Genomic DNA, 12,831 nt, shown 5'->3' on the forward strand with positions numbered 1-12,831 from the left:
TGGGCTCTCAGTGTTGCACTGTGTTGCATGGAGTACGTGTAGGTGGTTGGAGTAAGAGCAACCACAGCAGCACGATACATTTTCTGTTGAAGAAGAAGTGAGAAATGGATCATTGCAGCCGTGTGTCATGCACAGTTGAGGCTACAAAAAAGACATCAAAGTGGTTGTTGTACTTTACATGCCACTGACAACAGATCCATGACGGTGCCATCTACAAATGCATTACACAGGTATTCAAACTATGTGTAATGAGTCCTTCCAGAGCTGTGGCCCGACTCCAGGCTACAGTCTAAATAAAAGCAGGTTTAGAGGACGCAGTGTATTGGTATTGGAATACTAAATCTGGTGATTTGTGAGCATGCTGTTCATGGACTCTGTTGCAATGCACAAAAGGGTCGGTGGAGATACTCACAGCTGCAAAAAAATCAACAAATTGTGCATAGTGATAAAATACTCTCTCTGTGAAAATCTCTTAAAACAAACTGGAAAATCTGTTTGCGCCCTCTTGAAGTTTAATTAGCAGCAGTTCTCCAAAGCTGGAGTTTGAGTGACATCTGTCAGCCCACATCTTGGATCACTTTTTGGTGCAAAATGGAGAAGTACTTCGATTTCTCTTTTTCTGAACAGAACACATAAAAACTGTATAAAGTCCAGGCTGTATGCTATTAGCATTTAATTCGTTTTTTTGGCTTCTGGGAGCTCCGTTTTCCCAACCACAGAGTGCACCAGGTGATTTCCCTGATTAGATTCTACTCCCTATTTGAAGATGTGCTCGTCAGATAAAATGTGCTCACTGGGATCAAAACCGTCTATGACACATTATACCCCTGCAGGCCAGTATGGGGACATCCACATCTCTGCACTACAACGGACCGTTTTGCTGTGCTTTAAACGAACTCTGACGCCTGTGCCTGTTGAGAACGCTGATCAAACCATTGCACTGAGACCAGCTGAAAAAGTATGCTTCAACTGCTCTGTGTCTGTAGCCTTAGTGATCATGGATATGTGACAGTTACATGAATTCAAATTCTAAACGAAACAATTTTGCATAATTTGTCTGCCGATTACGGAAACAATTTCCCCCCATCACAGTGCAATACGAGGCAGCTCATTTCTGTCGGCTGTTTCCACACCTCACCCCGTTATTATTTGTGACACATGAAGTCATGTTACAATCTGAACTGCTGCTCATGACCTGCTATTTCTCTTTGTGTGAGCGTTTTGTGACCACCAGGGAAAATCTGTACAGACTTCAAGCGTCGGTGAGCACAGCGTCACTTGCTGTTGTCCACCGAAATAAATTTTGTTTTGATTTTCCCTGCGGGCCCGTGTAGCACTGACAAGGCAGAATAGGTCACCAAAACTAAAACTTAAAAATGAGCTACCTGTAAATCCATGTGACTTTCTGTTTACAACTCTTGGTTTATTTGTAATAAGTCAGCGTGACCTCTATATAGACTAGAACCAAAAGGAAACAGTAGATCATGTTTTTCCCTTTGGTTTAGCCTGCAGGAACTGAACTACAAGCGTGAACACAGTGAGGGCGAAATAATGAGCTGCACTCCAAATATTTCACCGTTATGCGACTTCATCTGTTGGCCCTCAATTGAACTGAACAAATAAGAGCCCCACCACACAACAAAATGTACCCAGAAATGCAAAGTATAACTGTTACTTAACAGTGTGAAAAAAGTGGGGATTTTTTTCCATTAATGAGCAGGCAGCATCAAGATATTCCTTATCATCTACTTGAGAGAGCGTGTGTGTGTGTGTGTGTGTGTGTGTGTGGCATGTGCATACACCAACACACACACACACACACACACACACACACACACACACACACACACACACACACACACACACACACACATACACACACAAAAACAAAGAGGGGCTCGCCCAGCTTGCATCTGGGCTCACCCAGATGCAAGCTGGTGCTTTGATAAAAGTTTTTAAGAGCTACACTTCATTAACAGTGAAGTGCACCTGCCTTTTTTTGCCTCTATTTACTCTCAGTTTTCTAATGTTATTATTTTATAAAGTGTAGTGGAGATGATTGATTTCCAGTGCAGGTTGATTTAGTGGCCCGTGGAAGCCTTTGACTCTTCTTTTCATTTCAGCTTTAAAGAAACACATTGGACACACCTCCATTAGGTAATCATCCCCCTCTCCTCGATGATAACACAGCAGTGCGCCTCCCATATGCCTGCATTAATCACCATGTTAATAACCTTCCTCTGCCTCTTCACAGCTGAAGTAAACCAGATAGCTCTTTGAGTACAAGGATAAAATATGATGCATTCTCACCACAATGCACACATAAATAAAAACATAATTTGTGTCTTATAATATATCTGGGGTGCCTTTATCTGAGATAAGTTTAGCTTAAGATAGTTTTTTAAAACAACCATTAAAGGATTATTAGTTTTATTATTATTATTTGTTTTTTACAAGGTCCTGATTTTTCTCTATTGCCACCAGCAGGTTGACATTTATAGTATCAAGTGAAATGTCCTGACAACTATTAGACGGACCGCCATAAAATTTGGTACACACATTCATGCCTCCTTTAAGATGATTTTAATCACCAGCACCATCACCTGTCAAAATTCTAACATGTCCAATACTCTTGTGTATGACTAAAAATATCTGTAAACAAATGACATTCCCAACAGCCTCAAATCAACTTTGTGTTTGGTGCTAACTCAAGCAAATGTTAGCTTGCTAACATGCTATACTAAGACAGTGAACGTGGTAAACAACTGCTTAAAAAGGTCATATTATGCTCATTTTCAGGTTCATATCAGATATCAGTTCGGTATCAGAATCAGCCACAAAAATCGCTGGGCTTTCTTAAAATGTAGCACTAAGATTTTGTAGCAATGTGTTAAAAATAACTAAGTTTGTTAGATAATGTCGATACCTAGTTATGGTTATGTTGGTTCTTATAACGATATGATTAATTGGGGGCAACCATGTTTACACAAGGTTATGTCAGACAGCTTTTCAGTTGGCACGTCCCATTACTCCTCTACACAGCCCTGCATCAGATAAGGGCCTGACAGTGACACAGTCCCCTCAGTAATTAGCAGCACAAGAAGGAGCCAAGGATCAATGTGTTTTCCATTGGCGGGATTCTGGCAAAGGGAGATCAATGAGGGAATCAGAGGGGATGGGAAGGCGAGAGTCACAGAAGGTTTCAGATACAGTGCAAAAAAAACAAAAAAACAAACCTTCAGACGGGATGCAATGAGTATTTGCACTTGCTAGATTGATTTCTTGTTACTGTGTTAATGTACACTCCTTTTCCCAGTTTGCACATTAAATAAGCATCACTGGTTCAACAGCAGTGCTGGGATTGCCTCGTTCATCCAAGAAAACCACAAGCCTGAAAGCACAGCTAGCTCTCAGTGAGATTATCTATTTGAAATGTATGAGGAGGAAGCACTGGTTTTCAATTCATTGTCCAAGGCCGCAGTATAATGGTTGCCTGTTGCGCTGGAGCACTCTGTGAATACGTAGTGCTGGGAGAAGTTTTTACCTCAATAATTTAGACTGTAAATCTGCAAGGTTATCTTAAGTCTCTGTGAGCCCTGAAAGTCAGGAAGTGCGAGCGCTTCCATTCTGTCCCTGCTGATATAATGATAAAACCACTGAGGCGTTTCATTACTGCCACGCCACTTGGTGCTTTAATGTCATTGACACTCCAACATCCTTTACTGTATCCATCTCTCAGCATCTCAAATACGGATGTTCCCTCTGTCCTCTTGCTGTGTGGTGTTTGCTATTGGTCACGAGTAAATAAATGGGTTTTTCTGGGCTAGGCACTTCAAATTGATTTGCTTGCTCAAACAATTTGCTCTTGCTCGGCGCTGACTAAATGACTCTCCCTTCATTGATCCATTGACACGGCATGTCATCTTAGATCTACTTGATTTTCTTTTTTTCATTTTCTTCAGCATTTCCCTAACGCTCATCTGATTGCCTGAACTTTAGAAAGTTCTCAGTAATGGACTTAAGCGTGGTTCGTCTTTGTAGACTTTGAAACTTCTTTTCTCTTGTCTACATAAAAAACTTTGAACTTTCATTCATTATTACTGTTATCAAATGATGACACCGCCAGTCTTTTAGTCAGCCAGACAGCAGTTCTCAAAAGAGAACAATATTCCTTTCTCTGCCTGCTTGATACTGCTCTGCTTTCCATATCTCTGCTCTTCAAGCCACTGATCATTACTTAACAGAGAGGGATATACACAAGTTTGCATTGGGAGTTTGCCTCATTTGTTCTGCAGACTCTAATTTAAGGAAATGGAGCACAATTGGTGCTAATTGTTAAGTAAATTAAGCAAGGAGATTGTATTTACTTTGAGTAGTTTTAATGTTTTTTAGAACAGCTCCTGTAAAACTTCAGAGGACTTTGTCCTTTCTCCAAAACACAACTCTGGGACACAAAACCCAAGTTAACTGATGCATAAAAGGTTTATACTGAGGGAGTAGAGGACAGTCACATACGTGATAAAGTATCCAGAAGCTCCGGCAGTAAAACTGGTAATAAAAGGCTTCCAGTCCAGGCTGGGGCAGACTGCATCAGCAAGAGGAGTTATCTTTGATCCGGAGGTTAAAAACTGCTCACAGCCAGCAGGACGAGAAGCAGGATCAACATTAGGGGCAGGTTTTACAAGGCAATGAGAGACATTTTTCCACTTAGACTGTATCAAGAAAGAATGGAGGGGAGTTACAGTCAAACTCGCTGGTTAAAATGTGAAGTGAAAATATAACGGTTAAATACCAGAATCTATACTTGAAAGATGAATCTCAATAAATCTGTCTAATATTTAAGCATCTCTAATTTTGAATGACTCTACTGGATAATACACAGAAAACAATGATGCAAGGATTTACAATGTACAGTACAGGTGAGAGGCATGAAAATAGTTAGTACATATGTAAATATACACCGATCAGATTAGAAACACTGACAGGTGATGTGAATGACATCATGCCCAGTGCCTACCATATGAGGCAGTGTTATGATCTGAGGTTGCTTCAGTTGGTCAGGTCTAGGTTCAGCAATGTTTTGTGCCCAAAAAATGAGGTCCGCTGACTACCTGAATATACTAAATGACCAGGTTTTTCCATCAATGGATTTTTTCTTCACTATGGGCACGGGCATATTCCAAGATGACAATGCCACCTTTCATCGGGCTCAAATTGTGAACGAGTGGTTCAGGGAGCATGAGACATCATTTTCACACATGGATTGGCCACCAGAGTCCAGACCTTAACCCCATTGTGAATCTTTGGGATGTGCTGGAGAAGACTTTTAGCAGCGGCCCGACTCTCCATCATCAATACAAGATCTTGGCAAAAAAATTAATGCAACTATGGGCGGAAATAAATGTTGTGACATTGCGTGAGCTTATCAAAGCGATGCCACAGCGAATACGTGCCGTAATCAAAGCTAAAGGCGGTCCAAGCAAATATTAATGTGTGACTTTTTTTGGGGGCCGTATAAGCGTAGCTAGTAAAGTGGCCACTCAGTGTATATTACTTCTTAACAGTCTGCTACTACCTGCCTCTACTTAGACAATGCAGTCCTTTACATTATTACACAAACATTAATTAGAAGAAATCAAGCCCTCCGCTTTGATTTTGTTCTTTCTATCTTTGCTGTCGAACAGCTACTTCTCAACATGAGGTGACTGAAGTGAACTTGTCCTAATAAATACAGTAAGTCCTTGTAATGAGTTGCATGTTCCTCTCAATACTCTTTAATTATTGCCCTATTTAGTCAGAGAGAGGCATTATTTTTCTGCAAGAAATCAATGCTAGTTCAAGGCCCTTATCAATGATTAAAAGATTTTAAAAAACATGTATGGGTTAAGGCTACAGGAGGGCAAATGAGCATCTTCCTTTCACAAAAGATAACTGACTGACTTAATGAAATCATTGCCATATTGACATTTCAAATATAGTTTTTCACTCATGTGAACTCATCATGATTCTAATGTTGCACTGATTGTTTGAGAGTAAAGGTGGCACCAAAAATCCATGAGAGACAAAGCACCGAGAGAACAGCAGAGTGAGCCTTTTAGCTGTAGTCCAGCCAGAGAATCAGATATAATTACTATCAACTGTCCTTCAACTGCCCACATTGGGTCAGTTCTCTGACATCCTGTTCATTATGAGCTGCCCTGTTATGATTGTCCGTCGAGAACAGCTGCTTTGATTGTGCTTCTTTTCCCTCCACACATCAATCCACTTAGCAGAAATTCACAGGGTGTTTCACTCTTATTCCTCGAGCAGAGACTGAGTAGCGTTGTGAATACTGAGTTACAGTGAATCTGAAGAGGCAGCACAGGCATTGTAGAAACACTTTGTTTGGACTCAGAGCTTGACCGGATCACCTAGTCACCAGGTGGAGCTAAAATGCTGTGGATCACAAGGGTAGGCTGTCTCTACATTGAGCGAGGAGAGCCACCGCACATGCGAGGAAATACACTCCCTTCAGCCAAGGTCAACCTCCAACATCATTAATTATCACTTTATTATCTTTACCAGCAGGCCTCGATAAAACCACGTCATAGCTAAGACGATGTGTTGAAAATGAGGAGCATGTCAACGGTGACTGAGAATTAGATCTGCTTTGAAAAAAAATAAGGAACCTATCTGATCTTAAGACAGCTTTTGTCCTGCATTTCACCATCAGCTCTGGAAAGTGAGTATTAATGTCAACCCCACTTGAAAAGGTTCCTTTGATGCTTATCATCAGCCTTGATTCGTTGATGGCGAGCTACTCCAGAGATAAATCCATGAAAGAAATGTAACAAATCCAATAACTGAGCACTTTACCCCAAATGGAAAATAAGTAACATAAGGACTACTGCAGGCCATTTCACACCTTTATGAATCATCTTTATTTAAAATCTGTTTGTGAGACCCTGAAGCTGAAACACACACAATGATAAATGATATGCAGAAAAATAAATGGCACCACAGCACAGTACCCTTAACAGTAGTGCAAATGAACACAGTTGATATAGCTCATCAATTAAAAATGTATAGTAAAGGCTGTTTCTGCTTTCTGCCCGCGGAGGACTTGGATGGACAGGAGAATAAATGTGTATTTTATCTGTTTGTTGAAACACTCCGGGATTGTTGTGTCAGCCTGAGGGGAGAGGTTCGAATTCGGGAAGAATACAGCACATGAGATGGATCTGGACTGATTCCCCTCGCTGCTTTTAATAAAAACACGAAGCAAACAGATGGACGCTGCCTCAAAATCATGACCTTGATTCAATGTCACCTGGCATGATTATATATTAATATGACCTGGTCATATAATTTTAATACATAGGGTTTGGTTATATGACAAGGAATGTGATGCAGTTTGAGCCAGAATAAAATGCTGGTATTTATGAATCTGACTTTCATGTCAGGAAGTGGAGGAAAAGGTGGTGACATCACTACTGTTTCAATATTTGTAAGCACCAAACCACTGGATATCTTTATGGAGACGTTGGAACATTTTCCAGCCATGTCGGTCATGAAAGAACCAGGAAAGCCAAAACATGATCTCGATGATCCAAACTCTAACTAAGTGGACCATAAGCACAGTGTTGTCACAACATAAAATTGAAAACTGAACATAAAGAAACGATTAAAGCGCACATGTTAAGAAAATGTTCATACGACCTCTGGGGTCGTATCACTACATATTTGTGGTTTGCAAAAACTTGCATTCCAACATTTATTCTTGCACTGGGTTTGTTGGTGATGTGAGTGGTGTACATGGAAATATATTTATAGTGTATTGGACCATTTTTTTTATTTCAGTCAATTATTCTTTCCAATTAACTGTCAGAATTTCTTGGAGCCAAAGGCAATGTCAAATTGTTTGTTTTGTCTGACCAGCGGTTTAGAAAACATATATTTAGCCTAATTTACAGCCATATAAAACAGAGAGAAGTAGTAAATCCTCACACTCGAGGGAAACAAAGAAATGTTTGGAGTTTTTGCCTGCTAGGTGATTTTAATTAGTAAAGAATTATCATAATAGTTGCAGACTCATTTTCATTCAACAGATTCATTGTTCCAGCTCCCAAATACGCAATATGACTTGTTGAAGTGCACATAACGAGGGTAATACAATACTTCTTAATGACTGCTCAATAGTATTTATTCTAGTATACAATATACAGCTCAACAGTGAGGTTTTGGAAATGAAAATCCAATTAATATTCTGAATCGAGGGCATTGATTATTAACCGTGATGTTGAAACCATCCACGACAGACACGCCATGAGCAATGACATTGTAAAACGATAATACAGTGTATGCTCTCGTAGAAGCTGACTTGATGTGAAACTTGTTTTAAGAAAAACACGTTTTACTTGCGATGTCGTAGAAAAGTACTTCTCCACAGAAAATACTTTAGTGTAACAGCGATGTCTTGGATTGGCGGAGCTAGCTAGCTAGTCGTGTCGGCTGGCAAGTTCTGCTACCACCGGATTTTTTTTTTTACATTTCAAATCACATTTTTTTATGGTCATGATCGGATTATGGTCATGACGTCAATGGATGAATGGGAAATTAACTTCCAACGGAGCCATTAAAAAAGTCAGTGGTCACAGCTGAGCTCTATAATTTCTATATGGTTAGATGCTCCGTGTGTTGCCATGATGACTCACCCATGAAGTTGAGGTAGCCTTCTCCACCCATACAGTGAGTGAGGAGGCGGATCATCTTATGCAGCTGCAAGCCGCGGTCGATGACTGCTGTCATGGGGATCATGGAGCTCATGTTGGTGTACATCTCCTTGTCCATCAACCAGAAGGCCAGACTTTTATCTCCCACCAGAGCCTGGAAAGATGGGTTAAGTTTTATCACCAACACAGAGATAACGGAGACTCTACTGACACAATGAAGTAGGATCTTGTAGAAAATAGCCCACCTGATCGTGACTTTCTGCATAAGCTATGCACTTCTCCCCATAGCGCCTGTTGGTCAGTGTGTAGATGATATTGCCCATGTCCCACTCCTCATCCTTTAACTCCTTCAGGATCTACAAAGTGACAGAGAGGGGTTATTGAAAAAGGGCATGATAGATGTGTAACTGAGAGATCCATCCAGGCTCTGACTGATGTCTGAAGCTCAGTATTTCAGCTCTGGCAGTCTTTCTACCTTTCTTAAGTTTTCTCTGGGTTACACTTCCTTCTCAGATCAATCTCTGTTTTGACATCTCTATATCCGCACTGTGAGTTATGTCTGCCTTTGAATGGCGGTAATGGAGTTTTTAATAACTTCACTACAGCCCATGGGTAGTAAGGCATCAGCTCTCCCCACCTGAGATGGGCAAGGTCAGAGCCTCTCATCCAAACGGTGGGATTCAACAATAAATCCAACCCTGGAATCAATGCCCTGCCACTGGCCTGCCTACATGCACACTTTCTGCCAAAGGGGTCATTTTCCGAGGTCAGAAAGGAAACAGGGGGCCACCAACACATGCATCTCGAGCACATCTTCCCACACAGTGCTTCTATATGGTCACCAGAACTGGTTGCAATCAGTCAAAGTTATACAAGCAAACGAGAGAAAAGGGCAGAGTAAAGATAACCATGGAGATGGCTGTGTGCACGGAGATGATTTAATAAACACGAGACATGCCAGAAAGCCACAGTATCAATATCATTCGTAAGTGGGAAAAAAAGAGAGTTTATGCCCTCCACAAACCCTTGGTGATGGACATGCAGTCTGTCTGATTGCAGGGGGAGTTGGCGAGCCCATCTCAGTGACAGGCTGCAGTCTGCTCACTGGAATTGGCTGTGACAGCTGATTGACATGTCAGGAAACCTTTATATTACTCTACAGAGCCATAATCCTCTGAGTAAAGAGAGTAAATTGTGCCGATCAATACGTCTGAGATGAACTGGCTGGTCCACCTAAATAGAGGCTATCCCGCTCTATATATCACCATGTGTTCACATTCACTCCTTCTCACCTTAGCCTTGTGTGGCCATATTAGTACTGATGCCAACTCCACCAGAAAACCTCAGCAAGGGACTTATCATCTACATGTACGACAAATTCTCGGACCTTTTAACTTCCTCTGAGCTCAGTGTGATGCCTCAGATCCTGAGAACCGTGCCGGCTTATTGTTTGGTTTTAACTCAACATCAGTAAAACTGATTAATATTAGTATCATTTCTTAAATCACATTTTTTAATCACTTGTCAACAAGAAGACTTTGACATGGATTATTTTCACCACCCCCAGCTGGCAGGTTTAATCTCACGTCCACCTGTGTTTGTTCCATGTAAATGGATTTCAACGGTCTTAACATAATTGTGTTTTTGTAAGCACCATGTCACATCGCTTTGAAAGAAAACACTGATATTATTTAGTTTATTTGCTTGTGTTTTTTGAGCTGTGTTTCCTCTTTCCTTTAGACAACCTCCTGTCTCGTATTGTGTTTAGTCATGAATATTTGTTGCTACATAGAATACAAGGCTTTAAGGCACATTAAGACATTCTGGTAAAGGAAGTATAATAAAAAGGATATGTCAAGAATGATGGGAGCAAAGGAGCCTTACATATATCAACATATAATAATGCATATACAAATGTATAAGTTGTATATACGCAAGGTTGTTTTTTTTTAATCAAACCTTGAAGACATATATAATTATTGTATATTTACTGGTACTGTACACCGGTAATGAGGAGTACGACAGAAAAAATAGTCGTTTGAAGAGCTGCTGGAATATGAGTCAAGGCTGGAAAATTGATTGAACAAAATTGATTGAAAATTAGAAAAACATCAGGGGGATACACAAACACACATCGACCTGAGTGTGAAAAATATTGACACTACAAATAGTTAATAATTTAAATTTCCTTGTAAACAAGGCAGATGGGTCATAGTTACCAGGTTACTACTTCAAGACCTTCTTGATGTAGGACCTCAATAAATATAATAAATTGAAAAACTGTATACACCAATACAACATTTACAAATGAATTTCAGTCCCGCAGCTAAAGTTAGACCAGCTGAAAATAAATAAATCCTCCAAATGCTGCCTTCTGTCATTCCCCACCAGCTCCAATTCAAAAGCCAAACAAGTGAATCCGCAGGATATACCCAGGAGATCATCCCTTCCGCCTCCACATCCACGTACAATCAGACACTTTACACTTCCTTATGAATCATTACAATTCAATTCAACCGCAAAAGTGGTCTGGGAGCAATTAATCTGGGAGTGGGACTGTCGGAGCGCAGACAGGAGTGACTGGGTTGACGACTTCTCTACCACCAGCTCACCCACATCAGCCCCGACCAGCCGAGCTTCCTGGCACCACTGACACTCCACTTCATCAATGATAATGAGCAGTGCACAAATCTTACTTTACAAGCCTGCTGTCAGGAGCCAACCAGAGTGCCCAGATTAATTAGGCAGAGCCAGAAATAAAATAAAATGAAAAAAAAAAAAAAAGTCTCGCAGTGCTGGATGAGGTCATCTCGCTGTCACTGACATGCTGTGACTGATTCAAGAGCCTCTAACATGGTGCTGGGAAGGACTCGGAGGCAGAGATGTGTTCAGTGTAAAGCCTGTGTTTTACATTCGCTGGCTGGCCCGAGCATCCTGCCTCTACTGTCTTTGCAAACACAACTGCTGGAACTGTGTTTGAGTTTGCGTTGCTATGGGGACATCCTCTCTTCACACATACAGTGCCGCCCCCGGAGATGAGCAGAGAGAACGAAGGTGTGCAACACTCAATCCCATGGATCAAGCTAATGCCTATACTTTCACAGTTTTGGGAAATTAATGAATTTTTTGCCCACGCAGATGTCTGTCTCTGCCAGAGGCTTCGCTCAGCGGAAAGACACCCCCCACCTCACTTCACAGTTTTCATGTTAAGACGCCTTTATGAAGAAACCTGCAGCATCTCGGTCAGTTAAGACCATACAAGGGAGGCCTTTGAGTGCAATTAGCAAACGAAATAAAGGGGGGGGGGGGTGAAGCTGAAACGCGGCAGTTAAAAGAAGGCTAGAACTAGTGACACCGGATAGGGGGGGTCAAACAGAGTGGGCGTCCTTTAAATGCTGGCGAAGGAGTCGCCGACATGTTTACATAAACAAGCTGCAGTCCATTATTGCTGGCCGGCAGCCTAAGTCATATTAAGTCATGTTAATTGAAAGTGTTTCCAGTTATGATGGACGGAGCAAAGTATGAGGACCAGAAATGGATTTTTCCCCCCTGAAATTAATGAGGAGAGAGCTGCGCAGACTGATATTTTCATTCAATTAAAATAAATGGAGGAACGGAAACAAAAAAATCGGCACAATTGACTCGGAGGTCATTCACGTTGAAGAGCTGAGAGAAGCAGAGGGATGTCGGAGAATTCTCCGCATCGCCTTCTCTTATCCTAGCCTCGACCAGCGAGCCCTCTACCTCCTCCGCCTCTAATTGTTTCAATTACATCTCAATCTATTGTAGCTGGAGGGAAGGGTGCTTGTTAAATTAGAGGGCTTTTGTAACATTATCCATTAGGAGTGACAGCATTTTATGGTTATAATCGGATCGAATCATCCAAACTTGTGCTTTGCGCCTTATCTGGTCCTCTCATTAGGATATCTTAATTTTTCACAGCCTGTTGGTCCTAACAGCCTTCTGCAGCCAGTAAATGAGTCATATCAATCAGTCATGCTGAGGACGAAACACAGTGTGAGTCCCCGCTGAAGGAACCGAGAGAGACTCATTGGTGCACACATGTGAATCTATAAATAAGCTAAGAGCCCTGTTGTTCCGTCTTTGTCTCTCCTTCCTT

The 12,831-nt window shown here is 41.3% G+C and overlaps 1 protein-coding gene across 1 annotated transcript in view; it reads right to left on the reverse strand.

Annotated features, from left to right (window-relative positions):
- Nucleotides 1-12,831, reverse strand: part of gbe1b (glucan (1,4-alpha-), branching enzyme 1b) — an 87,968-nt gene that overhangs the window by 35,385 nt on the left and 39,752 nt on the right. Inside the window, exons 11-12 of the mRNA XM_084351476.1 lie at nt 8,957-9,067; nt 8,694-8,865 (exon numbers count right to left, since the gene is read on the reverse strand). Of these exons, the coding sequence (XP_084207602.1) occupies nt 8,694-8,865; nt 8,957-9,067 (283 nt within the window). The remainder of the gene's footprint in view (nt 1-8,693; nt 8,866-8,956; nt 9,068-12,831) is intronic.

This window comes from Pagrus pagrus (genome assembly GCF_965226575.1).
Source record: "Pagrus pagrus genome assembly, chromosome: 4".
NCBI lineage: Eukaryota > Metazoa > Chordata > Actinopteri > Spariformes > Sparidae > Pagrus > Pagrus pagrus.